Source organism: Jaminaea rosea (genome assembly GCF_003144245.1).
Source record: "Jaminaea rosea strain MCA 5214 unplaced genomic scaffold BDZ90scaffold_2, whole genome shotgun sequence".
In the NCBI taxonomy this organism is placed as follows: Eukaryota; Fungi; Basidiomycota; class Exobasidiomycetes; order Microstromatales; genus Jaminaea; species Jaminaea rosea.
The window spans coordinates 857507-882785 of record NW_020289976.1 but is presented as its reverse complement, the minus strand read 5'-3'; the positions used below and the strand labels follow the sequence as shown (position 1 = coordinate 882785).

At 58.3% G+C, this 25279-nt stretch overlaps 12 protein-coding genes across 12 annotated transcripts; 6 read left to right on the top strand and 6 right to left on the bottom strand.

Moving 5' to 3' along the window:
- Positions 1-213: 213 nt before the first annotated feature.
- Positions 214-2498, top strand: BDZ90DRAFT_216470 (hypothetical protein; the record flags this gene model as incomplete). Its single annotated transcript, XM_025504274.1, has 6 exons — positions 214-594; positions 667-694; positions 793-1146; positions 1231-1588; positions 1658-2030; positions 2115-2498. 6 exons carry the CDS (start codon positions 214-216, stop codon positions 2496-2498), a joined length of 1878 nt encoding a protein of 625 aa, XP_025364239.1.
- A 30-nt stretch (positions 2499-2528) lies between these two features.
- BDZ90DRAFT_116126 (hypothetical protein) lies at positions 2529-4401 on the bottom strand. Its single transcript, XM_025503248.1, has one exon. The coding sequence runs from the start codon at positions 4290-4292 to the stop codon at positions 2751-2753; it is 1542 nt and encodes a 513-aa protein (XP_025364238.1). The 5' UTR covers positions 4293-4401; the 3' UTR covers positions 2529-2750.
- A 673-nt stretch (positions 4402-5074) lies between these two features.
- BDZ90DRAFT_249424 (S-adenosyl-L-methionine-dependent methyltransferase) lies at positions 5075-6160 on the top strand (the record flags this gene model as incomplete). Its single annotated transcript, XM_025507656.1, has 3 exons — positions 5075-5599; positions 5645-5783; positions 5823-6160. Exons 1-3 carry the CDS (start codon positions 5156-5158, stop codon positions 6158-6160), a joined length of 921 nt encoding a protein of 306 aa, XP_025364237.1. The 5' UTR covers positions 5075-5155.
- Positions 6161-6826: 666 nt separating this feature from the next.
- On the top strand, positions 6827-9630 carry BDZ90DRAFT_217081 (family 2 glycosyltransferase; the record flags this gene model as incomplete). Its single annotated transcript, XM_025504300.1, has 4 exons — positions 6827-7573; positions 7638-7900; positions 7965-8892; positions 8974-9630. 4 exons carry the CDS (start codon positions 6827-6829, stop codon positions 9628-9630), a joined length of 2595 nt encoding a protein of 864 aa, XP_025364236.1.
- A 347-nt stretch (positions 9631-9977) lies between these two features.
- Positions 9978-11553, bottom strand: BDZ90DRAFT_216801 (putative mannose-1-phosphate guanylyltransferase; the record flags this gene model as incomplete). The annotated part of the gene is made up of 2 exons (XM_025504286.1): positions 9978-11300; positions 11371-11553. 2 exons carry the CDS (start codon positions 11551-11553, stop codon positions 9978-9980), a joined length of 1506 nt encoding a protein of 501 aa, XP_025364235.1.
- Positions 11554-12022: 469 nt separating this feature from the next.
- BDZ90DRAFT_115539 (hypothetical protein) lies at positions 12023-12731 on the bottom strand. Its single transcript, XM_025503247.1, has one exon. It carries the CDS (start codon positions 12521-12523, stop codon positions 12104-12106), a length of 420 nt encoding a protein of 139 aa, XP_025364234.1. The 5' UTR covers positions 12524-12731; the 3' UTR covers positions 12023-12103.
- Positions 12732-12865: 134 nt separating this feature from the next.
- Positions 12866-14380, bottom strand: BDZ90DRAFT_258534 (hypothetical protein; the record flags this gene model as incomplete). The annotated part of the gene is made up of 1 exon (XM_025508085.1): positions 12866-14380. The coding sequence occupies one exon, from the start codon at positions 14378-14380 to the stop codon at positions 12866-12868; it is 1515 nt and encodes a 504-aa protein (XP_025364233.1).
- Positions 14381-15641: 1261 nt separating this feature from the next.
- Positions 15642-17686, top strand: BDZ90DRAFT_245374 (ornithine decarboxylase; the record flags this gene model as incomplete). The annotated part of the gene is made up of 4 exons (XM_025507506.1): positions 15642-15715; positions 16136-16304; positions 16374-17589; positions 17637-17686. 4 exons carry the CDS (start codon positions 15642-15644, stop codon positions 17684-17686), a joined length of 1509 nt encoding a protein of 502 aa, XP_025364232.1.
- Positions 17687-17880: 194 nt separating this feature from the next.
- BDZ90DRAFT_258532 (hypothetical protein) lies at positions 17881-20217 on the bottom strand (the record flags this gene model as incomplete). The annotated part of the gene is made up of 1 exon (XM_025508084.1): positions 17881-20217. One exon carries the CDS (start codon positions 20215-20217, stop codon positions 17881-17883), a length of 2337 nt encoding a protein of 778 aa, XP_025364231.1.
- A 381-nt stretch (positions 20218-20598) lies between these two features.
- Positions 20599-22131, top strand: BDZ90DRAFT_230489 (putative NIT2-nitrilase). The gene is made up of 3 exons (XM_025505489.1): positions 20599-21329; positions 21409-21778; positions 21873-22131. The coding sequence occupies exons 1-3, from the start codon at positions 20926-20928 to the stop codon at positions 21963-21965; spliced, it is 867 nt and encodes a 288-aa protein (XP_025364230.1). The 5' UTR covers positions 20599-20925; the 3' UTR covers positions 21966-22131.
- Positions 22132-22237: 106 nt separating this feature from the next.
- BDZ90DRAFT_230487 (hypothetical protein) lies at positions 22238-23258 on the bottom strand. The gene is made up of 3 exons (XM_025505488.1): positions 23123-23258; positions 22932-22964; positions 22238-22822 (listed from the first exon to the last, which is right to left on the bottom strand). The coding sequence occupies exons 2-3, from the start codon at positions 22944-22946 to the stop codon at positions 22583-22585; spliced, it is 255 nt and encodes an 84-aa protein (XP_025364229.1). The 5' UTR covers positions 22947-22964; positions 23123-23258; the 3' UTR covers positions 22238-22582.
- An 889-nt stretch (positions 23259-24147) lies between these two features.
- BDZ90DRAFT_230485 (DUF757-domain-containing protein) lies at positions 24148-25250 on the top strand. The gene is made up of 5 exons (XM_025505487.1): positions 24148-24349; positions 24441-24662; positions 24751-24825; positions 24903-24963; positions 25058-25250. Exons 1-5 carry the CDS (start codon positions 24277-24279, stop codon positions 25119-25121), a joined length of 495 nt encoding a protein of 164 aa, XP_025364228.1. The 5' UTR covers positions 24148-24276; the 3' UTR covers positions 25122-25250.
- Positions 25251-25279: the final 29 nt, after the last annotated feature.

Below are 25279 nucleotides of genomic sequence, written 5' to 3'. Positions count from 1 at the left end.
GCCTATCCAAGAGGCCCGCGCTGGGCACGGCCAACCAACGTCATCACTTGCTCGCTCGCTCGCTCGCTACACGTCGAGCTCTTGTAGCCTCAGGACCTTCAGCCTCCCCCTCAGCCGCTAGCCAATATTGTCGCCCTCGACCAACTCCTCGTGCCCGGAGCGTCGTCGCCATCCCTAGCATCCCCAGCATCACCCCCTGCCGACAGCATCCCCATGACTCCCCTGCAGCATTCAACTCGCCTCTCTTCAACATCCGTCGACTCGCTCGTCTCGGCAGGATCCTCTGCTAGGTCATCATCTCTCGATGGTTTCTCTAGTTCAGCTTCATCGACGACCTCGCGACGTCATCGCTTCCGCATTCCAAGGCTCGACGGTCGGCCAGCGAGGAGGACAAGGAGCCAACGATCGGCGAGCGAAGCCAGTCATGGAGACGATGACGACGAGGAGACGGGCAGACGACGCGCAGCCAAGCCTCCTCCGGCTGCTTCGCCTCTGGTCAGTTTGGGACTCGTGTCTGGAGATGGATTGATGCTCTTCATTACTTGCTTTGCATCGCTTGGCGTCTTCTTGTTCGGATACGATCAGGGTGTCATGGTGAGGGCGCAGCGCGAGTATGGCAGTCCAGTTCAGGCCGCATGCTGACCTCGATGGATTCCTTTGGTTCAGTCCGGCATCATCACGACGCCCCACTTCAGTGCGTGATACACAGCCATCAGCATCACCCACCAAGCTTTATCCTCGCCCGCTGACATTGCTCCAAACACTTGCTCTCTCTTGTCCGCGCTCGCGCAGAATCCTACTTCGAAAACCCTTCGCCAGCAGAAATAGGCACAATGGTCGCCGTCCTCGAGATTGGAGCCTTCGCCACATCCCTCGCCTGTGGTACCCTCGCAGACGTCTTTGGCCGTAAAGCCGTCCTCTTCTGGGGCGCTCTCATCTTCTCCATCGGCGGAGCAATCCAGACCCTAACTACAGGCTTTACAATCATGGTCCTCGGCAGGGTAACGGCAGGCTTAGGGGTGGGGGTGATGAGCATGGTGGTGCCTACGTACCAGTCCGAGATTAGCCCTGCAGAGAATCGCGGCAAGTTGGCTTGCATCGAATTTACGGGCAACATCTTGGGATACTCGGCTTCAGTGTGGATTGGTGAGCGCGCGCCGCAATGACATGATATGCGATGTGCTGCCGCTTACCAGTGGCTGGACCTACTCTTCCCCTCTCACCCGTCAGGCTACATCTTCTCCTACCTTCCGTCGGACCTCTCCTGGCGCCTACCCCTCTCTTTTCAATCCATCATCGGCATCACCCTAGCGCTGGGCTCTCTCCTCCTTCCAGAATCTCCGCGTTGGCTGGTAGATCACGACAAGGACGAGGAAGCCATGCGCGTGCTTGCCGACCTCCATGGCCGTGGAGATCCTAGAAGCAGAAAGGCTCGCCGAGAATTTAGGGATATCAAAGAGTCGGTACTGACGCTCAGAGATGAAGAAAAGGAGAAGGGAAGAGGCTACGGCGAGCTGTTCAGGCGGTACAAGAGGAGGACCTTCATCGCGTGCTCGGCGCAGATGGGAGCCCAGCTCAACGGCATCAAGTAAGACGCGCGAGTTGATGTCAAGCGCTTGTTGTGCACGCTAACATGTCTTCGATTTCCCTCGTACAGCGTCATCTCATACTACGCACCCAACGTCTTTCTGGAAGCAGGTTGGGTCGGCCGTGACGCGATCCTTATGGCAGGGTTCAACTCCATCTCCTACGTCCTCGCGACAATACCCACTTGGTTCCTCGTCGACTCGTGGGGACGAAGACCCATCCTTCTCGTCGGGGCCCTCTTTTGTGCCCTTTTCCTGACGGGCATGGGGGCATTCATCCGTCTCGAAGGAGCATATACGGCACAAGCCGTCGTAGGGTGCGTGGTCATGTTTGATGTGAGCCATGGAATGGCCTGGGGTGCCATCCCATGGTTGTTGGCGCCGGAAGTCATGCCATTGAGCTTCCGTGCCAAGGGAGCGAGTCTAGCCACGGCGACGAATTGGGTGAGTAGCCGGCCAGCAGGTAGGCTGTCTTCACACATATCCTTCTGACCCGTCCAGCATGCGCCTCACACCTTGCCTTCGCAGCTTTTCAATTACATTGTTGGGGAAGGTACACCCATCCTCATGGAACAAATAGGGTATCGCCTCTACCTCATGCACGCAGGTTTCTGTCTTTGCTCCTTCTTGCTCGTCTACTACTGCTACCCAGAGACGGCAGGCAAGAGTCTCGAGGAAATGGACGTCGTCTTCGGGGATGCGCTGCCTTTGGAGGATGAAGAAGATGATAGCGACGATGAGGACGAGGATGATCAGGAGGAAGCGGGGAGGGGCGGGGGGCCAGGTGGAAATGCCGCTCGACCGCTCATGATTGGGCCAGGCGCTGATGCTGGGTCTACGTCTGGTAGCGGACGCGGGTGGGGATCCAGCGGCGCCAAGAGCCAATATCAACAAGTTCAGCAGACCGAGTAAGCATACTGGCGGTCGGCGCGAGTATCATTGGAGACGCAGACGTCTCGCTCTCGCTCTCGCCTCGAAGCGACGATCCCAATCTCGTAATGAAATGCAAACATTGACGAAGTACGCCTCGTGAGTGCACCTTTGGGAACTGACGGTGAGGATGATTTGGTGGCTCTATGGATACAAGTGTCGCAGTGTGGGAAGGTGAGGAACGCTGAATGGGCAAGAAGATGTGAGAGAGAAGCTCGCGGCGGAGCGAGATGCTTACGCAGAGGCAGCCACAGTAGGCCCACCCCTCCATGATGCCCCCTTGTTACCAGCTGCAGCCGAAGCGGCCGTAGCGGGCATGTCTTTGCGTGGATTGTGCTGGGGCAGCAAGCTGGGGCTGGCGCGCCTAGCCATGGTTGGCCTGGGACTCGAGGGCGTAGAGGGGCGCGACGACGGCGTGTACCCGCCCGTCCAATTGTTGGACAGGGTCACGTCGTTTGCCGCTGAGGAGCGGAGACCCCAAGCCGATGATGTGGAGGCCTGCTGCGAATGGTCGGCGTTGGCGGGAACGGCGACGTTCTGCAGAGCCTCGAGGATCTTGGCCACGTCTGACTGGCTGAGCTGCTTAGCCTGGAGCGTTTTGACCTCTTCCTCGAGCTTCTTATTCTGAAGAGAGAGCTGCGACATCTGAGAGCGAAGAGACGAGATGATGGCGTCTCGGTCCGAGATCTCACCCTCGAGATGACCAATGTACTCTTTCCTTCGCTCCCTGAAGTTGCGAGCGCTGATTTTATTTCTAAGCTGCCTCTTCTCCTTGCTGCTGAGGGCGCGATACTCCTCGGCAGTGGGCTTGAGGTTAGCTGCTGCTGAGTCGCGGATGCTGGGTGGCACGCCAGCGTTGCCGAAACCGGGCTCCTCGCTACCTCGAGAGGAGCTGGCAGTGCTGTTGGCGCGGTCGCTTCCGCCAAAGCGCAAAGACGAAATAAGAGGGGCGAGGCTATCCTTGCTGTCCTCTTCTTGCTGCTCGAAAGAGGCACCTCCATCTTCGGCAGCTTGGTGACCGTCTTCCGACATGGCGTCACCTGCTTCCTCATCTGCTTGTTGTGCCTCGGCGAGGGGGATACTGCCCCTGAAGGAGACGTACTGCGGGTCAATGTTCTCAAAGACTGGCGCAGCAGGAGGCGCGGCGATGTCATCGAAGGCCGCGGGGACCTTGAAGGGCTGAGGCTGTGGCTGAGGAGACGTCGAGGCGAGGGCAGTGACGGGGGCAATGGGTGATGAGGTGACGGCTTCGGAGACTGGCGAGGTGTAGCGAAGCTCATCCTTGACGAATGGCGTGGGGGCTGGCGCAGGCTTGGCGGCAATCGAGGCCGGAGTGGTAGCCTTGCCAGTGTCCATCGCCTTGAGGAAGGTGCCATAGTGCTGAGCAACGTGCCTGTCGATGGTGGCGTCGTCGGCTGGAGAGCCCATCTTTTTAAGCTCGAGCTTGAGATAGTAGCGGAAGACGACTTCAGGGGCTGAGCCCGGCGGTGGTGGCGTCGATGGTACAGCAACGGCACAGTCGGCTGCCGCGCTTGTAGTTGCCACTGGCTTCGACGTCGATGCCGAAGAAGATGGGCGTGGGTTGGTGGCATTGGCGACTGCCATCCTTGCAAGAGGAGAAGGAGCAGGGTGCGCCGAAGCCAGAGAGGGGCTCGAGGGCAAGTCGAGGTAATCGTTCAATTGGAGCGACTCAGCTGAGCGCGAGAGCGGCGAGGCCTTGATGGCGTCGAGGCCAGGCGACAGCGCCATTGACATCGTGTCAGTTGCTGCTGCCATGTGAGTGCGTATATGCGTGGTTGTGTGTGTGCGAGAGGAATTGATTTGGTGGTGATGATGACAACAAGGAGGACAAGGGCTTGGTACGGACGCACGCTGAGGCCGCTCGCAGTGTTGCACTTGATTAGCCTGAAAGCTCAGCTCAGCGTGCGGCCCGCGTCAGCCACGCACCCACGCACCACGACCCTCAACCGCTCCGACCTCGTCCTCGACCTTCGAGGGGCGGAAGGAACCACGCTACGCTCTCTGGACCACCCGCAACCACCTTGTCCTTTAACATCGTGCAACGAGCAGCTCGATGCCCACGCCACTGACAATGCCAGCGCAAAGCATGCGCATGCACTCTCTCACTCATTGGCATCATCATGATCATTATCATCGTCTATCTCGCAAAGGGGAATGGTCGTACCGCTGCCGTGCTGCTGACTTGTGGCTGAGCACCTCCATTCTCGAAGCATTCTCGGCTAGGAGCAGCAAAGGGTCCAATCACTGTGTTACCACTGGATTCCTCTCTGTCGTGCTCTTCCCGCATGAGCCCAGGTGCGGTCCGGACGGGAATACAATGATCTCTCTCTCTGTCATGCTCCTCCTCGTGCAATTGGCCTAGCTTACGCCTGGACCTCTGCTCTCGCTGGGGCCGCCCAAAGTGGAGCAGCTGCTCCTTCCGGGCCGGCTCCCACTTCCGCCTTCGAGATGCGCTGCATTTTGACATTGTCGCATTCGATGCCATCGCGACGCCCATCGCGCTGATGGCTAGGACAAAGCGCAAGAGGCGCACTTCCGACGAAGGTGCAGCAGCTCAGGCTGAAGCACAAGAAGAAGCATTGCCAGGATCTGAATGGCGATCCAAGGCAATCACCAAGATGAGCCAGATGCCAAAGGACATGGTCAAATGTAAGATTTGCGTCTTACCCAGCCGCACAGGATGGCCCGCTCTCGAAGCTCACTTTTCAGAACTATGCCTTACGCTCCCAGACTGGTACTCTCGGCATCGTCTTTTCTCGCGATACGACGAGGGTATCCTCCTCGACCGCGAGTCGTGGTTCTCCGTCACCCCCGAAGCAATCGCAGCCCGCATCGCCGAGCGTTGTCGCTGCAACGTCGTCCTTGACCTCTTCTGCGGCGCAGGGGGCAATGCCATCCAATTTGCAATGACGTGCAACAAGGTCATCGCTATCGACGTCGACCCAATCAAGATCGAGATGGCAAGACACAACGCAGCCATCTATGGTGTACAGGACAGGATCACCTTTCTCGTGGGGGACGCAGTGGAGTTTTGTAGGGATTGGACAGAGGGTCGCGAGGGAGTGGCTTCGAGCTCGAAGATCTCGGGCAAGTGGAAGGGTACCGAGCTGGTGGACATCGACGTTGTCTTTCTTTCGCCTCCCTGGGGAGGGACAGACTACCAGAAGGGGCAAGCAGACTCTGAACCCCCCGCACCGCCGCTAGCTGCCTCGCTCCTCGACGAGTCCTTCGATGCCAGCGCCACAGGTCTGCCAATTTCTTTTGCTTCGCCGGCAATGCTCCAAGAGAAACGCAAGCAGAGCGCCGATGCACATACCAAGTCACGCTACACTCACTACCCACTCTCGGCCCTCTCGCCCCTCTCCGGCCAAGACCTTTACGCCATGGCCTCCAAGATAACGCCAGAGGTCGTCATGTTCCTACCACGAAGCTGTGACCTTGATGAGCTGTCTCGCCTGCCGCTGAGACACAGTGACCAAGACACCGACAGCGAGGGCGAGAACGAAAGGCCCATCCTAAGCATCGAAGAGCAGTTTCTGGGCTCGTCATTCAAGGCATTGAGCGTCTATTTTGGTTCATTGGCTACAGATTGGGATGATGATCGAGAGACGGGCTACGCCTAAGTCTCTGGCAGCACCATCGCCCGCGATGATCGCTCTACGGTACACGGCAGGTTGCGTTGCCACGTGGTTGTGCCGAAATCAACACGAGTCGCGAGCCTAACCGGCGGCTTCGCGTTGAAACTCCGCGCCGGACAGGGGGTGGATGTTCGTCTGTCGCCCCTAAATGACCGAGGTCGAGGCGCTTTGTATTTGCTTTTGTCCCTCGCTCTCCCATCTGGCTTCAATCGTTTTGTCTCACTCATCAAGGATCGGCGACCAAGGTCCGTTTTCAGTCACTCAGTCACTCACCCACTTTCATCCACTCTCTTGTGTCGCTCGAGGACAAGGCAGACGTCTCCTCGCAGCTTCGCATATTTGAAGGCACACTTCCCCTTGAACTCAGCTTCACGTCTCACCTCATTCACTGTCATCATCGTCATGCCCATTCAACGCAAGGCAGTACCTCGACCGGGTCAGACACATGACGAGGCCGACTCTTCTCTGCTGGCTAGTCAAACGCCAGCGTACTCTCAGGACCAGCATTACGACGACGCTTATCCCGACTACCCCGCAGACGGTTATTACGACGATGGTGGCCTCGATGCGCCAGCCCACGGCCACGCCGCTCAGCTGAGCCAAAGCTTCTACAACGAGGCAGCCGCCGCTCTCGACCACAGCAATGCCCCGATGCCTGCCCCTTACTCGGCAGCTCCTACGGCGCATCTACCTACCCTCCTGTCGAGCCCCTACGACCAGCCGCCTGCCGAGACTGAGGAGGGCGGCTACCACTACAATGGTGATGTGGGCGGCTATGATGGTGTACCTCGCGACGAGGGCTCTCCACGGTCGAGCTATGAGGACAAGACCGAAGTCAATTTCACACCGGCGCCGAACCAATACGGAACAAGAGCATACGCCGCAGTCGACGAGGGCCACGGTGGGGACTACTACGATGAGAAGGGTGGGTACTACTCCGACGACGGCGACTTCGATGAACGCGACGATTGGGAAGGGGATGAAGAGGGCGGCTTTGGCCAGCATGCAGCCTTGGACACACAGCACTTTGGTCCTGCTCCTCAGCAGCTCCTGAGGCGGCACAAGACCAAGAAGAAGGTCGTCCTCACTCAAGGAAACCTCGTCCTCGATTGCCCCGTACCGAGCAAGCTCAAGGGCTTCCTGAGTCGACGCGGAGAAGAGGAGTTCGAGTCGATGCGCTACACCGCCGTCACTTGCGAGCCGGACGATTTCCCCTCGTCGAACTATTCGTTGCGACCTCAGCTACTTGATCGTCACACGGAGCTCTTCATTGCCGTCACGCTCTACAATGAGGACGAAGTGCTTCTCACTCGCACGCTACACGGCGTCTTCAAGAATATTGCGCACTTGTGCTCGAGGACCAAGTCTCGCACCTGGGGAGTCGACGGCTGGAAGAAGGTGAGGCCTCACTCGTGCAGACGTGCCCACGGACATCAATTGCTGACATCGCTTCCCGCCGCAGGTCGTCGTCTGCATCATCGCCGACGGTCGTAAGAAGATGCATCCTCGTGTTCTCGACTGTCTGGCTGCCTTGGGCGTCTACCAGGAAGGAGTGGCTAAGAACGTCGTCAACGGCAAGCGCGTTGAAGCTCACTTGTACGAGTACACGACGCAACTCAGCATCGACAGCAATCTGCAGTTCAAGGGAGCCGAGCGTGGCTTGGTGCCCATCCAGGTGCTGCTCTGCATCAAGGAACGCAATGCCAAGAAGATTAACTCGCACAAGTGAGTCGCGGCCATGGGGCGCAGATGGAACAGAGCATATGCTGACCCAGCCCTCTCTGCGCAGGTGGTTCTTCAATGCCTTTGGCCCTGTCCTGCAGCCGAACGTCTGCGTGCTCCTCGACGCCGGTACTCGCCCGGAGGCAAAGTCGATTTACTACCTCTGGAAATCCTTCGACCTACACTCCAACGTCGCTGGTGCCTGTGGTGAGATCTGCGCCGACACTAAAGGCCGCTGGGGCGTAGGCAAGGCGTTGCTCAACCCGCTCGTTGCAGCGCAAAACTTCGAGTACAAGATGAGCAACATCCTCGACAAGCCTACAGAGTCGATCTTCGGGTACATCTCAGTGCTACCTGGGGCCTTCTCTGCGTACAGGTATCTGGCGCTGCAGAACGACGAGTATGGGCGAGGCCCGCTTGCATCTTACTTCAAGGGTGAGGCGTTGCTTGGCGCAGACGCCGACGTCTTCTCGTCCAACATGTACCTGGCAGAAGACCGCATTCTCTGCTTTGAGCTGGCAGCCAAGCGAGGAGAGCGATGGGTTCTCAAGTACATCAAGCAAGCACGAGGTGTTACCGACGTGCCCGACCAGCTTCCAGAGTTCATCTCACAGCGACGTCGCTGGCTCAACGGAAGCTTGTTCGCGGCTTTGTACGCTTTGGTACATACTCGCCAATTCCTTGAGTCGGATCATGGCTTCTGGCGCAAGGTGATGCTGATGATTGAGTCCTTTTACTCATTCATCAACGTCTGCTTTGCCTGGTTCGGCGTGGCCAACTTCTACATCTTCTTCCGCATCCTCACCACCTCACTCGAGAGCCCCACGTTCCACCTCAAGGGCATCGTCTTCATCAATACTGTGGCGCAGTACCTCTACCTAGGCACGCTGGCTGCTTGCTTCGTCTTCTCGCTCGGTAACAGGCCACAAGGAAGCAGGTGGAAGTACATGGCTGCTACGCTCATCTTTGCTGTGCTGACCCTGTACATGATGATTGTGAGCAACGGCGAAGGCGTACGAGAAGCATCGACGCGCTTACTGACCACAGCTTCGCCCTCTTCTTTTCATTGCTCGCAGGGTGCCATCTTCTGCCTCGTCCGAGCAGTCCACAACGTTCACGACGCAATCTACGCCCAGATGATTGTCTCCCTCCTGGCGACCTACGGCGTCTACCTCATTTCCTCCATCATCGCATTGGACCCTCTGCATCTCGCAACCTCCTTCATCCAGTACCTCCTCCTCTCTCCGACGTTTATCAACATCCTTCAAGTGTACGCCATGGCCAATATCCACGACTTTTCGTGGGGAACAAAGGGCGCCGACTCGGTCGAGAACGATTTGGGCACCGTCACATCTACCGGGCAGGGTACGGTGGAGATTACGCTGCCTACGAGTCAAGTGGACATTGATCAGGGGTACGACGAGGCGCTTCACAATCTGCGCACGCGTCCGATGATCATCAAAGGCGAGGCGCCCTCCGCGGAGAAGGAGCTGGCACGCAAAGACTACTATGCGGGTGTGAGGACGAATGTGCTCCTCCTCTGGATCTTGAGCAATGGTTGCTTGGCGGCAATCATTCTAGGGACAGACACGAGTTCAACTTTCGATGCTGGGTCGGGCACCACAAGAAGCAAGGTCTACATGGTGCTCGTGCTCGTCTTCGTAGCCATGATGTCCTGCATCAGGCTTATTGGCTCGACAATCTACACCCTCATCCGCCTGGTGGCTGGGTGAGCACGGCTCTCAGCAGTCCACTTCTTCTCTCCCCTCTCTCCACGGACATTCCTCGCGCACTTTCTCGCACATCTACGAACATTTCCTTTGCTCCTCGATCATGTATCAATAGGCTTCGTCTCACGCGGTATTAGACATCAACAGTCTTGATCAGCCAATGCTAGCCTGATCTCGGACGCTATGTGTGCAGCAGTACGTTTGACATTGTCCATTTGCAGGTAGAGGGCGACGACGAGACAAGACGAGACGGGACGAATCGACTCATGTAGGGTAGGTGGGGAGCAACCACATCAGGTGACGTCGAGACGGGCGGGCGGGCAGGAAGAATGAGGCTCAAACGACGCCATTTATGTCAGATAGCCCATATTCCTCGCCTTGATCTTGGCCACCATCTTCTTTACCTCCTGCGCCCTCGCCCTCGTCGTGACGAGTAGCACCTCCTGCGTATCCACGACAACCACATCATCTACGCCCAAGCAGGCGATGGGTCTGCCGCCAGCCGGCACGACGAGCCCACCGGCCTGGCCCTCGGTGATGACCAGCTTCGACTCTCCCAAGACGCGAGCCTCGCCCTTCTCTGCTGGCAGCAGGTCAGCCAGCGACGAGAAGTCTCCCACGTCGTCCCAACCAAATGTGGCGGGAATGACAGCTACCTGTCCGGCTCTAGCCGCAGGCTCGGCAACAGCATGATCGATGGCGATCTTGTCCAGCGTGGGCCAGACCTCGTGCAGCACGCTCTGTCGATCGGCCGTGTCCCATGCTGCAGCGATCCTGTCCAGTCCTTCGTGAAGGGAGGGCATGCTCTTCTTGAGCAGGCTCATCAACACAGCAGCCTTGACGACGAACATGCCTCCGTTCCACCTGTAGTCACCTGTGGCCAGGTACGCCGAGGCAGTCCGCGCGTCAGGCTTTTCCTTGAAATCAATGACCTTGCGAGCGTTTGGGGCGGACGAGACGCGAAGGTTCTCTCCGAGTTTGATGTATCCGAAGCCCGTAGAAGGGTGTGAGGGGGCAATTCCGATGGTGACGAGGAAGCCGGCTTTAGCTACTGCAACTGCCTCGGTTACGGCAGACTCAAAGGCGTCGCGACCTGAGATGATGTGATCAGCGGCAAAGGAGCCCAGGACAGCCTCTGGGTCACGACGTTGGAGGACTGCGGCGGCGAGACCAATGGCTGCCATACTTTCCTTGGGCGATGGCTCTGCGAAGACGTTTGACTCTTCGAGCTCGGGCAATTGGCCCATCACGGGGTCTGTGTGTGCTGAGCCTGTGACTACCATGAGTTGCTTGGCGCCGGCGAGGGGCAGGAGACGATCCCAGGTGCTCTGGAGGAGGGTACGGCCTGAGCCAGTGAGGTCGAGGAGGAACTTTGGGTAGTTCTCCCTGCTCAAGGGCCAGAGCCTGGTGCCTGCTCCTCCGGCGGGGACGACGCACCAGAGGCCGAGGTCTGGCTGCTTTGCCAAGATGGGGGCTGGTTGCGACTCTGCAGTGCCCAGTTGGGTAATGTGAGGAGGTAGAGCGCGGCTCCCCTTGTCTGGCGAGCCTAGGCGCGGAGTACCATTTGTGTACGAGTTGAAGCGCGAGATGGGCAAAGGGCGTGAGAGGGGCGAGTAGGAGCCTGACATGTCTGGCGCTTCCATGGCATCCAGACGTCGGTTCAGGCGGGTCAGCTGCGTGTGCATAGGGAGGAGCAGCGAAGGGTGAGCATATACTCGACGTTGTTTTCGCCTGCGCGCTCACCTCTTTTTGCATGTCCTGAATCCCGCTGAGCACCTGCATCATCATCGACTGGTCATTGAGTCCTCCTGCTGCTGCTGCTGTTGCTGCTGCTGGTGGTGCATCTTGTGTAGCCGGATGCGACGTCGATGGCTTCACATTCGTGTCGAGGCCAAGACCTCCGACATTGCCATTTGAGGGTGGCATAGCGAGTGGTGTACGTGGTGAGCCTGACATTTCTGGGAAGGCCAACGAGTTGGTGGTAATTTTAAGGGAGGGTTTGGTTGGATGATGCCGCCTTTGAGCCAAAGAGAAGTTGATTCCGGGCGACGAAGAAGATGACGACGCCGGTGTTGTGACGGGAACTACCGGCAGCGGTTGAGAGGGTACGACGGGAGGGACCAGGAGTGGGGATTCTGAGGAGGCGGCAGTCGTATTGACGTCGTCGAGTGCGAGCTGTGCTGAAAGGCGACGAGGGGCGGTAGCAGCATCGTGAGACATGGCAGAGACAAAGGTGCGGAGGGTGAGGGATGTAGACAACGGAGTCAGTTGGATGTTGTCTCGGACCGACTGAGCGCGGAGGACGGCAATTCATACCACCACTAAGGGCAGTCTCTCGGAGCGCAGACGCCAAAGCTCATCTCGGGACTGATCGTCGCATGGATCGCCTCTGGATGCTCAGGCACGCTAGCTTCAAGGGACTGGACTCACCTGACGAAGATGGAGCGACGGTGTGGACAAGAGAGACCGGAAGCTTCTACTGTACCCCAAACCGAGGGTTCACCTGAATCGTGGCGCGAAGCTGAAGTGGTGATTGTGTGGTGGTACGTACGCACGGGGCTAGATGCGTGATGGTTGAGGAGGCTGAGACTTGATGATCAGTTGAAGGTAGGACAAGGAGGGAGAGAAACAGCGAGCAAGACAAGCTGCGAGGGCCTCTTGTGTGTTTGTCGTCGCGGTGTTGGGCTAAGCTCAGAAGTTGTGATGCTCGGACGGGGGCGGACGAGGTTGCAGGAGCCGTGTGTGTCGTCCTCGTGCTGTACTCGTCGTCTCGGAAGTTAACCTGGCTGGCTTGAAGGGCCGAGATGCGCTGCTGCCGCCGCCAAGTGTTGCTTGCGTTGCCGCGCCTTTGGGACCTGGCCCGTGGGCCGAGAATGCGGTCGGCATCAAGGCGCATCAGCCAGTAGTCCCGTTAGTCCCCTGCTGGTCCCCCCCCTCGAGCCAAACACAGCGGCGGCACAGATGCAATGCAGCAAAGACCACGCCGCCCCGTCGTCCGTCTCGGAACTGGGATCACCTCGACGTGCGACATGGAAGCGTGTGTGGGGGAGGCACGAGGCGGCGCGTAGCCTGAGCAGACATACTTACCAGGCAAGTCGGAAAAGAAGCTTTGATCGATGAGCTTGTTGATTACACGAGACTTGGAGGAAAAAGGGGGCTTGGGAATGAGTCTATATCGAGAGGAAAAGGAGAGGGGTACGCGCAGTCTACGGTACGCGCGGGTCGTGGATCGCAGATCTCAGAGCTCAATGCGGCGCTCCCGCTGGATGTCGTCCCACACCGAAGCAACCTTAAACATGGCACCGACCTCTGTAGGATCCAGGACGCCGAGCGAGACGAGGAAGCCCGCGACCCATCGGCCAGTGGTCAACAGACCGATCCACAGAAGGCTGCGACGGACGACGCGGATCCTGAGGCGCTCTCGTGGCTTGGGTCTGCCGAGCAGGGCCTGCTCTAGGAGGATGAGGAGACCTTGCGAGACGAAGAAGCCTTGGAGGGACGGATTGAGGAGAAGCCAGAAGGCGTGACCCATCGTCGGTGGAGTGGCCTTGAAGCGCGAAAATACGAGGCTATGTTCCATCGCGCTCACGCTGAACGTCCACAACGCCAACAAAGTCTTGCTCTCTCTGCTTCCCGGTAAGAGCTTGGCCAACGTCGTGAAGTCCTTTCGCAAGAATTGATGCCATCGCCGGCTCCAGAAGTCCGTCGGCCCGCTCGCTACCATAGGTCGCTGAAATGCTGGGATGAGAGCCGTAGCTGGGAAGCGCAGAGCATAGAGAAGCGGGCCGAGAATGTACTCGAGGGGCGAGAAGGTGAATGCGACGAGAGCGCCGAGTGAGAAGGTGAGAGCGTATTGGTGGACGAGGGGAAGAGAATAGAAGTCATACGGCCCCTTGCTGGCTTTCAAGTCGAGGTAGAAGATGAATCGTGTCGCGCCGTAGAGCATGGCAGCTTGTATGAGGACGCCGAGCCAGCCGTACTCGAGCTGGCCGAACCAAATGGGGGCGCTCTCTCTGATCCGAGCAGCCTCCTTTGCGTCGCCTGCTGCCGCGGCACGCTCGTAGACGGCGGCTGAGCGAATCATGGGCTTGTATGCCCATTCCATTGCTCGCTGCTCGCCGGGAAAGAGGAGAGAGGTGCCTGGTCGACGCATAGCGAAGTTGTCGAGCGCCCAGACGAGACGGCGAAAGGAGAGTAGGGGAGGATGAGGAACGATGTACCACGTCGCAGGCAGATCGAAGCGTCGTGCAACGGTTGCGTGAGGCTTCTGGAGCTTGCCATTACCCTGCTGAGATTGCTGCTCGTCGTCCTCGATCTTGACTGCGCCCTCCCACTTGTGCGCCTGACTCTCCGGTACGATCCACCTCGGAGCCCTCTCTTTGTCGCCGTCCCAAATGGTCACCAAGCACACCTTGATGGCTTCTGCCAACACGAGCCAGATAGCCGATGGGATAGCCACGTCACGGAAGTCGCCACCGAGGCTGAACCTCTCTCGATCTAGCGCGCAGGTGACGGAGACGGCGACGATCCAGGGGAGGGCAAAGAGGCGCAGCATTGAAACAGTTGGGCTTGAGTTGGGCAGAGTGACATGACAGCCGATGATGAAGACAAGTAACCAGCCTAGTGTTGTGGCCAGGGTTGCTACGCCTGAGGCATGAAAGAGGTAGCCACGAGCGAGCCTGGCGGGTGGGTCGAGGAGGACATGGTGGGCGTACTCGTAGTGCGACGCCAGTAGCTGGCCGATGACGTTCATTATGGCGACAAAGAGGGACGAGAAAAGGAGGAATGACAAGTAGGGTATCGTCGAGCGAGCAGCCTTGAATTCATCTCATTGCGAAAGGGAGTGTGAGTACAAGAGTTATGCGTTACACCGAAGCGAAGGCGCAAAGTGAGTCCTGATGATGACCAAGAGGGCCGAGTGGAGCTTCGAAGGGCCAAGCCAGTCCGTCTTTTGGGACTGCTCCTCGGTGCGGGCTGGCCCGCGTGTTTGCCGGCTGCTAAAAATCTCTTGTCGGCCAGTCGTCGCGGGCTGTCAGGCTTGGCTGCGAAGGGAGGAGGAGGCGGCGGCGGCGGCACCCTGACGTCGGTCGCTCATCGACTCCGCAGAGAGAGAAGAGACAAGGCCTGGGCTACCATTCTCCTCACACGATCCCCACCTCCTTCTCATCACCTCGATCCATACGCACGACTCGACACCTCGCCATCGTAGATCACAGCAACCACCCTCTCTCTCTCTCTCTTAGACTACAAGGCTCGTGGTCCAGAGTCTTTCCCTCGCCACTGCGCCTGATCAACAACTTCGTGCACATCTCTATTCGTCACTTTCTCTCACTTGGGGAGAACTTCTCGTCGCCCCCTCTTCGCCCAGCATTCCACCGAGGGCGATCCCTGATCTACGACTTCAGTCTGCCGCTAGGCAGCTCTCCAACCCCTTGAGGTGCGCAACTCAAGGAATGCTGTGCTTTGACCTCGAAGAAAACTGCTCACTCTGCTCCCTTTTGTCGGCTTCAGGCCTCCCTAAGGACCCTTATTCCCCTCTAGATCGGTGAGGCGCATCGTTTCACCTCCTTCAGCCTTCATCCAGTCCCACGGCCGCCGGTCTCCTTGCTGGCGACCCATCCCTCGCTCGACTCGTCTTTTCATCTGAGAAGCTCTGCGGCGCTTGTGAGTATAAAGACTCAAGAGAAAAAAGGCAAACGCTGTGACGGTTGGGTCAAAGGGCGTCGGTCATTGGGGGAAACGGCGGGGCAAGATTGATTGATGCAGGCGTGCTTCGGCATGCCGAGATGGTCGTTGTCCTTTGCAAAGACGAGCTGTGACGATGGGCAAAGGGCATCGATTGAGAGCCACGCGGGGCGCGCGCACCCACCCATACACGAGTGGATGTCCGTCGCCCTGTCGCCCACGCACGCGCCTTTGCTCGAGGGCGAGTAGAGACATTGATGAAACGACGAAGCATCTCAGTCTCACCTTGTCATTCATTCCAGCGACCAGCCCGCTGACCCACTTCTACCATGAACGGCATGGCACCCCTGTTCGCAGCCCTTTGCCCAGGCCACGCCAACGGTTACGCCAAGGAACTCTCTTCGTGAGCCAGAAAACTGCCACTTGAGCCACAAAGGTGAGCAACGGGGACATTTCGCGGCCACTAGTCAAATACCTACCTCTCACAATATCCGATCCACCCCAATCTACCATCTCTTCCCCTTCTTGTTCTTCTTCTTCGCCGTCACATCTCTTCGCCTCTCACGCCCATCTCAAACATGGCACTCGTCCTCGACCCCATGCCACCGGATCACATGCGTCTTCGTTCTCGTCCTCCTACCTCGCTACGTCTACGCCTGCGCTCTCTGATCCCTCACCCACACAGCTCAAGACATTTTCTCCGGACTACGTCGATGGTAGACCTCGCGCGCTACCTACCCGCGCCGGTAGAAGCAGTAGCAGTCCCGCCTCTCACTGCGCCTCCCTCGCCAGAGTCGCTGCCCTCGTACCACTCCGGTCGCAGCGATGAAGACGTCTCTTCCCTCGAGCTCAAAGATGGCGACGCTGCCAATGCCAACTACATCAAGGCGCCTGGCTCCGCCCAGCCAATCTTCTTTGGGTCGGTAGAGCAGCAGCTCCGGACTGTGCTCGCCAATGTAGACGTCGACAACTGCGACGCCAATGGAGAGAATGTGAGTGCGCGTAGGCACGTAAGTAAGCACACGTATTGACACTCCGCAACCCTCTTCCTCTTTCGACAGGCCTTCTTTGTCGCCGATCTATCCGAGATCTACCGCCAGCACCTCCGCTGGTTGCGCGCCCTTCCGCGCATCGTCCCCTTCTACGCCGTCAAGTGCAACCCGGACCCGCACGTCCTCCGCCTCCTCGCCGCCCTAGGCACGGGATTTGACTGTGCATCCAATGGCGAGATCCAGTCGGTCCTCGACCTAGGCGTCTCGCCCTCTCGCATCATCTATGCCAACCCTTGCAAGGCAGCCTCTTTCGTCCGCAATGCTGCGGCCAACAATGTGTCGCTCACCACCTTCGACAACGTCGATGAGCTTCACAAGATGAAGCGCTTCCATCCTTCTTGCAAGCTCGTGGTGCGCATCCTCACTGACGACTCCAAGTCGGCCTGCCAGCTGGGCCTCAAGTTCGGTGCGCCACTGGACGTGGTACCGCGCCTCCTTGCAAAGGCAAGGGAGCTCGACCTCGATGTCGTAGGCGTCTCCTTCCACGTCGGTTCAGGATGCTACGACCCAAATTCCTTCGCCGACGCCGTCGCCCGCGCTCGCAAAGCCTTTGAGTACGGTCGCGAAGCAGGATACGTCTTCGATCTCCTCGACGTCGGTGGAGGGTACGATCACGACAACTTTGAGACCATTGCCGATGTTCTCAGGCCGGCCATTGATGAGCATTTCCCCGACGCCCTCTTCGCCCCTGGAGGAAGCAACGTCGAAGGCAAGCCGCACGGGCTACGCATCATTGGCGAGCCAGGTCGCTACTACGTGCAAAAGTCCTTCACCCTCGCCTGCAACATCATTGCCAAGCGCAGTGAGGAAGTTGTCGAACCGGAGGAAGCTGGCGAGGAGGGGAGTCAGTTGACCCCATCCATGATGCTCTACCAAAATGATGGCGTCTATGGCGCCTTCAACAACATCATGTTCGACCACCAGCATCCCACCCCGCGCGTCCTCACGCTCGACCGACACTTCGTGTACCGCAAGGACGGGTCGGACCCTACTCATCTTCCCAGCTCTCCGCAGCACGCCCTCCGTCAGGCGCCATGCAGCATCTGGGGCCCCACTTGCGACAGCATCGACCTCATCACGAACAAGGCCCGCCTTCCCCAGGAGCTCCAGGTGGGAGACTGGCTAGTGTACGAGGACATGGGCGCTTATACCATCTGTGCTGCGAGCACATTCAACGGATTGCAGCGCAGCGAGGTGAGGTACACTGTGGGCAAGGGGAGCTACGGTGAGAAGGGCGACGCGGAGAGAGTGAGGGACTTGATGAGTGTGTAGGTGATGAGGAAGCCACGGAAGGTGGCGGCCAAGGTCTCTCGCGTTGGTGAGGACAGACACTCTTTCCCCTCGGATGTGGCCTACTCTATGCTGCGCGTGACCCGACACTTGATCAAATGGACATCGTTTCTTCGTTCTTCTGACCCAATGCCTGCTCTCGTCTTGTGCTCGATGGCGGCAGCCGGTGACGATTTTGATTGCACAGCGCGGGACCCTCCAGTGCTCTGTCGACGATACGCGATCGCTACTCTTCTTCCTCCTCGTCGGGGTCTACGGTGACGTCTGTCATTGCTGACGGCGCGGCTGCGGCTTCCTCTTGTCCAGCCGTGGAGGACGCAGCACCTTCTCCTACCCCTGGCGGCTTCTTTGGTACCTTCTTCTTTTTCTTCTTCTTCTTCGCCGCACCGCTGTTGCCCTCCTTGCCTGGCACTACTACCAGATCTCCACCCTGCGCCTCATGCTGATGATCCGCACCTCCCTCACCCTGAATCATATCCTGCGCACTGAGAGCAAATCTCAGGTCCCTCAATTCCTCGTTCAACTCCCTCTGCTCTGCTTTGGCGCGCTCCGCTTCGAGATTCGCACGCTCTTCTCGCTCATTGGCAGCTTGCAGCTTTGCGAGGAGGCCTCGCGTGACGAGTCGCTCAGCTTCGAGGTCTTTCCTTGCTTTCACCAAGTCCGTGACATGCTTTTGCACTTTGCCCTCCAGCTGCTTCGTTCTCGCACTCACTGCGTCCATCTCTGCTTGCCAGCTCGCCCTCTCCGCCTCAACTGCTAGGAGAGCCTTCTCCTGCTCTTCCTTTGCACTCCCGCTGCCGCCGTTGGCGAGGGCTGAGTCGAGACGAGATTGGACGTTGCGTACCTGCTCTTCGTAGTACGAACGTTGGGACTCCAGCTGGGAGAGAAGAAGGTACTGGTACTCGAGGGAGATGGCTTCTAATTGGGAAGAGCGAGTGCCGAGCTTGCCGCCGTGCTGTTTGTCCTTGGCTTTGTCGTCGTCGTCGTCGTCTTCATCTTCGTCGTACTCATCCTCATCGTATACTGAAGAGGTTTCGTCCGGTTGATCGCGGCCAGTCTCGCCTGCTCTTCGTGACGAGCCAGCCGCAGCGCTCTGGGCCTCCTCTTGCTCAGCATGGCGTCGACTACTTCTCCTTCCCCTCCTCCGTCTAGCAGGCGAGCCCTCTGCGCCACCTCCCTGCCCAGCAGCCCCATCAAGCTCGACCAGCTTGCCATCAGCGCGATTTTGAATCAGGCGATGCACGTACCCATCGTGCACGTAGTCCCATACGCGGGCCGTCTCTAGCTCCAGACTGTACAGATGATTAGACTGCGTAAAGTGCCGCGCAGCACATCCTGCTTTGTAGCGGCCACAGCCAACCGCGGCGCAGATGAGGCAGACCCAGAGATCGTCGGTAGCCCCGCAGGAGGCACAACAGGTGGCGGCGGAGTCGTCTTCGTCATCATCTGCGCTGGGTTCATCTTCTTGCGTCCCGCGAGGACATTCGTCGGCCACTAGGCTCAGATCGCTGCTAGGCTCTCGCTCTTCGCTTCTCCTCGCTCGTCCAGCTTGTGCCCCGGCCCGCATTAGAAGCGATGCCGCCGCCTGTCCCTTTGCCGCCCTGTTCTGGCTATATCGACAGACTGGGCAGCGGCCATCTGCCCAGCGCGACAGACACTCGCAGTGGAAGGAGTGCTGACAGCTGACGGTCATGATGCCCGTGACGGCTGAGTCCATTCTCTCGAGGCAAACTGGACATGTTGGCAGCTCGTTGGCTAAAGAGAGAGCGAGACGTGTTGCCGGCGTGACGGTGGATGAGCTGGCATCGTCGGTCTTGTCTTCCATCATGCTTGGCGTCGCTGAATCTACGGTGCTTTTTGTGGGCGCAAGAGGCCATGGATCTGAGTTTGCTAGCTGAGGGTAGACGTAAGGCAAATGTGGGCTGGTGGACACGGTCACTTGGGTGACGTAGACGATCTGCGCCGAGGTCAACGTTGGCATTGACGATGAAGGCGTAAGGGACGCCAGGGAGGTTGACGCCGATGGCCCTGCTGCTGTCGAGGCCTGCCCAGTGGTCGCTGAAGGAGCTGAAGAGGAAGAATTCGCCGTGAATGGCAGCGGCTGCCCATTGTAGAGCTTGTAGAACTCTTCCGCGTCGCTTGGATCTCTAAACTTGATAAGGACGGCGGTACGATTGGTGGGATGGCCTTGTCGAATCATTCTCATCTTCTCAACGCTACTGATAGCGGGTTCTACCCATGCGAGAAAGTCGGCTGCCGTCATTTGGCCTGGAAGGCCCAGCAGGGCGAGGACGGTTGCGGAATCGTCATCAAGGGCTACGGAGGCCTTGGAGGAGGATGAAGCGGGAACGCTGCCAGCTCCATCACGAAAGAGATGAAGGATGCCGAATGACACTTCAGAGGATGCGTGGCCGTCGTCGACGGTAAAAGAGCTGCTCTTGTTGAACTGACATCGCCAAGATGGCGCTGTGCCGCCGCCGGGTGATTGTATGCTGCTGCTGCTGCTGCTGAGGCCGTCATCGCCGCCGCCGCCGGTGTTTCTGCTCGATGCTGCCGTCGGCATGTCGAGCGCAAAGACGGACAATGGCCGCAGACGAGGGTCAAAAGGGTTCGAAGGATGCGCGCTTGCTGATGGAGGGCGAGTGATGGTCGAAGGGAGAGAGGACCCGTCGTCGTCGTCGTCGTCGAAGAGTGAAAGATAGGGCGAAGGTGCTTGGTCAGGCGACGACAGCAGCGTGATATGGATGCAATGTCTACCAGCGAAAGGCATGGGTGCGTGAGCTCGAAACTCGAGGTAGCATCGTCCCCGAGATGGTGTTGATGGATTACGAGTGAAGCTGAGTCGGGCAGGAGGCTCCGTCCCATCCGTCTGGGATCGCAGACGACATCGAGTGGGATTCATCTCCGCGTCCGCGCCTCTGTTCCGTCAAGATTGAGCTCAACTCGAGAGCGCTCTGCAGGGTCCAAGCAAGTCGACGACGCAAGGGCATGAGCGAGGCACATCGTCCTGCTGTCTTACCGTAACGACTGTCGATCGCTCGATCGATCGCAAGGGCAAGCCGAAAGGGAGCAAAAGGACATGCTGGGATTACGGCGCGCTCCTTGTATCCTGACCTCTGTACCTAGCCGTCTCAGCGGTACCTCCCAAGGACGCATACACGCACCCCTCGCTCTCTTCTCACCTCGTCGCTCCTTTCACTCCTACGTACCCCTACTCCAGATACAACGTCAGCACCACCGCCACCACTGCCGCCCCTCCACATCGCCCAGCATGGTCCTCGCCGCCGTCACACAGCTCACTTCGGGACCCAATCCCCTCGAGAATGCAGATACTGCCGTCGATCTTATCCAGCGAGCCGCAAAGGCAGGCGCAAAAGTAATCTTCCTGCCCGAGGCGACAGACTTCATCTCCTCGCCAGATCGGGTTGGCGAGCTCACCTACTGCAAAGACAATCGCATCTTTGTTGATCGAATGCTGCAAGCTGCCAAGGAGAACAACGTCTTTGTGTCTGTGGGCATTCACGAGCCGGCCGAAGAGGAAGAGGCAAAGAGGGCCGAGGAGAGGAGATGCTATAATACTCAGCTGCTGATTAATGACAAGGGAGACGACGTCGGAAGATACAGGAAGACACATATGTTTGATGTCGAGGTCGCAGATTTGAAGATCAAGGAGAGGTGAGCTCGACGAAACAGCAGTCGGCACCCTTTCTTCATTCCCCCCCACCACTGACAATGACTCGCATCCCTCGCCCAGCAACACCACCGTCCCTGGTCGCTCCCTCCTCCCCCCGGTGCCAACCCCGATCGGCAATCTGGGCCCGCTGATCTGCTACGACGTCCGCTTCCCGGAGCCTGCTCTGCATCTACGCACGCTCGGAGCGCAGGTCATCAGCTACCCCTCAGCCTTTGTGGTCAGAACAGGACCAGCACACTGGGAGCCGCTGCTGCGGGCGCGAGCCATAGAGACACAGTGTTGGATCATGGCTTCGGCACAGGTCGGCAAGCACCCGGGGACGGACAGGGTCAGCTGGGGTCACGCGATGATCGTCGATGCCTTTGGGAGCGTCGTCGCCCAGTGCGGAGACTTGCAACCTCATAGGCCGTGCTTCGCTGTGGCAGAGGTAGTGAGTGATCGCTGCGTCGAGGAGGCGGTGACGGTGGAGATGGAGGAAAGAGAGATGGCAATACTGACCACGAACTTGCTTTTGTCTTCGCCAGGATCTCGACAATCTCGACAACCTGCGCAAGCACATGCCCCTCTGGGAGCAGCGACGCAATGATGGGCCTGACGCTCTCTACCCTGTCATCTGATGAGAGACGACGTCAAGACATAGATTGATACCTCATAGGTTCGCCCCATCTCGTACCGCTACTATCGGTCAAGACAATCGTCCGTTCTTTGTTCTAATGTGTCGCAGTCGCACAATTGATGATTCCAGAATAGTCTCTGGGATCGCACACGCTCAACGTTGATTGATGATATTTGTCTGATCAGGCTGTGAAGGAGCGAGGGCGAGGAGAAGGTACAGTTCAGTCGATCCTCGTCTACTGTGCCGCACGCGTCCCGCGTCGTTGCTGCTCACCTAGGATGAAACAAGATACGAAGAAAAGAACAGAGGGGCATGCTGATGGACCTGTGCAGGTCGATGAGGGAGCCATTGAAAGGAAAGGTGGGTTTGAGAGGGTCGAAGCAATTGATTGGATGTCCTGCCCTACGTGGTCATTCGCTGCAGACTTGATCGGACGAGGTGAAAGGTGGTGAAGAGTGGGGCCGTCGTGGTGTGAGAGGGGTCCCGGGAGGTTGAGCGGGCTGAAAGTAGGAGGCGACTCGCTCCGAGGAGCTGATAGTGAACTTCGCATTGCTCATCGAACTACCTCGTATCTATGCTCGCTTCCGTGACCTCCTACTCCTATGTCCATCCCTTCACCTAAGCTCTGCGGGTAGCATTCTCCTTCTCAGCCTGCTTGAGACGCTCCTCAAGTGTCTTGGACTTGTGAAGCTGCGAGGCCGTGAGCCTGTCGCGCTCGCCCTCACGGTCGGCGAGACGGTCCGAGTAGCGGATGCCATCGGCCACGGAGCCGTGGTACGAGGACGTGGTGCGCTGCAGCTCGTTGTTGGCACCCTTGCCCGAGCGGTTCGTGTCGGTGCGCTTCATCTCCTTGCCGCCCTGCGATGAGGAGGTGACGAGGGGCGAAGAGGGGCGAAGAAATGTGTCAGTCTTGACGGTCTCAGTAGTTATCTGCCAGCCACGTTCCTGCGCTGCTTTAAGCACTCACCTTTCCACCGGACATTGCTGACATGCAGGATCCCTGGGGCAGGAACAAGAGGAAGATTTGATGATAGTCAGCGTCGACGCTGGTGCAAGGCAGGCTGCGTGAAAACCACTCCATCGCAGGCCTCCCTGCCATGTTGAGGAAGCGCTGTGACGGGTGGGTGGAGGGGGGGCATGCGCAAGGTGGATACTCACCATTTTCGCTAAGCTTTAAGGATGGTTGTTGGCGAGGTAGAGTGAGGTTGTGTAGATTGGGGTGTTGCTGTGATTTCAAGACTGATCGGCAGATGATCGTTCTCGATATTGCTCGGCGGTGTCTGTGGTGTGGTATCGACGAGAGGATTAGATGTCAAGGAACGAGCGTCGAGTCCAGCCGTCGTCTCTCGCATTGGCAACCGAGTCCCAAGTCAGCTATGGGCGACGTTGAGTGTGGCCGGCCGGCCGCCGTCGCCGTCCGCCCTCTCGTCGTTGCCTTGGCCTTTCGCCCCTTTGCGGTGCGAGGTTGAGCGAGTTGCAGGGCCAAGCAAGCTCAGTATGTAGACCGTCGACGCAACCGAGCGCAGCCAGGCGCGAAGCAGTTGGCTGAGGTCACGGCACAGGGCCAGAGGAGGCCAGGCGCAAGGCAGCGCCCCTAATCCGACGACGTCGAGAGCAGGAGCGCCGTGTCTCCGCTCTGCTCTCTCAGCTATTCCTTGGCTCGCTCAAACAACCCAGCGGCCAATCCAACCAAGCCACATGAGGATACAGACGGGAGACGGAGAATATCATGACGATGGCGACCGGAGCTCAGCGTGCGTCAAGGAAGGGAGAAATGCTGGTTCTCTACAAATGATGCCCATAATGCTGATAATAATGATAGAGCGAAGAATGGCAGGCGCTGAGGGCGAGGACCAAGTGTCGGCCCGATTGATGGCTGTTGCTGGTCTATGGTACGGAGCCTGGACAAGGCATGAGCATCATCGGCGGTGGGATTGCTTCGTAGCATGGACGATTGTCTCTCGATCTCTGTTCATCGATGATCCTCTTTCATTGCCGTGACTGTCCTCGTCCCCGCTACCATCAACTCTCGAGATGGGCGGCGGGTCATGGTGTTGATGCTGGGGCGCCGTCTTCACTCCACGTGGCCCTCGACAACAACACATCCTCCGCGCCTTGGGACAGGGACCGAGCGCAAGGGCGTCCGTCCGCCGTCGACTTGGAGAGTTGCTAGCCTCGCGTTACTCCTTGCTTTGCCCTGTCTGTTTGCTTGGGTTGCTTTCGACCTCGTCATCGTCATCAAGTCACGACTGCCTCCTTCGCTCAAGCTCATCTTCATTCAAAAAAGCATACAAGCCTAGCAAATCGTTACCATGTCTACCGGCACTTTCGACCCGAATCAGGCGCAGAACCTGCCCGAAATCGAGAAGCAGATGGCAGTGAAGTGTGCGTAGACATGCCAACAGCAGCAGCGGCAACAGCAGCAGCAGCAGCGGCAGCTCATCTGACCGTGCTCCACCCTTCTCTTCCCCGCCAGGCGTCGAGCATGCGCAAGCCACCTGGAACCTCTACGAAAAGGTCCTCCCCTCGACGCTCAAGCTATCCAAGCACGACGACGAGATCATGGCCGACTTTGAGGACAAGTTCCCCGAGCTGGCCAAGGACGAGGCCAAGATTCGAAAGATCGATGAAGAGGCAATGAAGAGTCCGCAGGGCAAGGAGGCTTGGAGAAACTTCATCAACAAGTACGAGGGCAAGGGTGCGTTGCGGCGGGGCGCGGCGGGGCAAAGGAAAGGCAGGTGCGACTGCGTGCGTAGCTGACTTGGACCTCAATCTCGCAATGACAGTGGCCGACTTCAACTTCGGAACCCTCATCCGAACGGACAGCTCAGACGAGTACACGCAGTTCAACACGACCTTTGGTGAGCGTCAGCGTACTACGCTACCTTCTGGCCTGCCGCCTTACTGACCGTCTTACGTCTGCTCCACCGCCTTGCAGTGACAAGACTACAATTTTACGTCTACGAGATCGCTCGCAACAGGAGAGGACTCAACGACTGGTCAGTGCACGCACTGCGCTGAAGGGATTTCCATAGGGCAAAACCATGCTGACCAGTCCACGTCTCTTCTCCACTTCGCTCTTTTTGCCTACAGGATCTACGAGAAGGCCAAGCAGGAGGCGGCGGAGAAGAAGAAGGAGAAGGGCTCCAAGAAGTGAGAGGGAGGAGCTCGAGCTGCGCTGTACTAGTATCTTCTCTCGGAGCCAGCAACGAGGAGCAGAGGCTCGCAGGCGACCCTTTTCTACGCAGGCTCTTGCACAGTACGAGCGGTATTGCAGTAGGCGCGGGAAGTCCAGCGAACAACCTCTCGCCCATG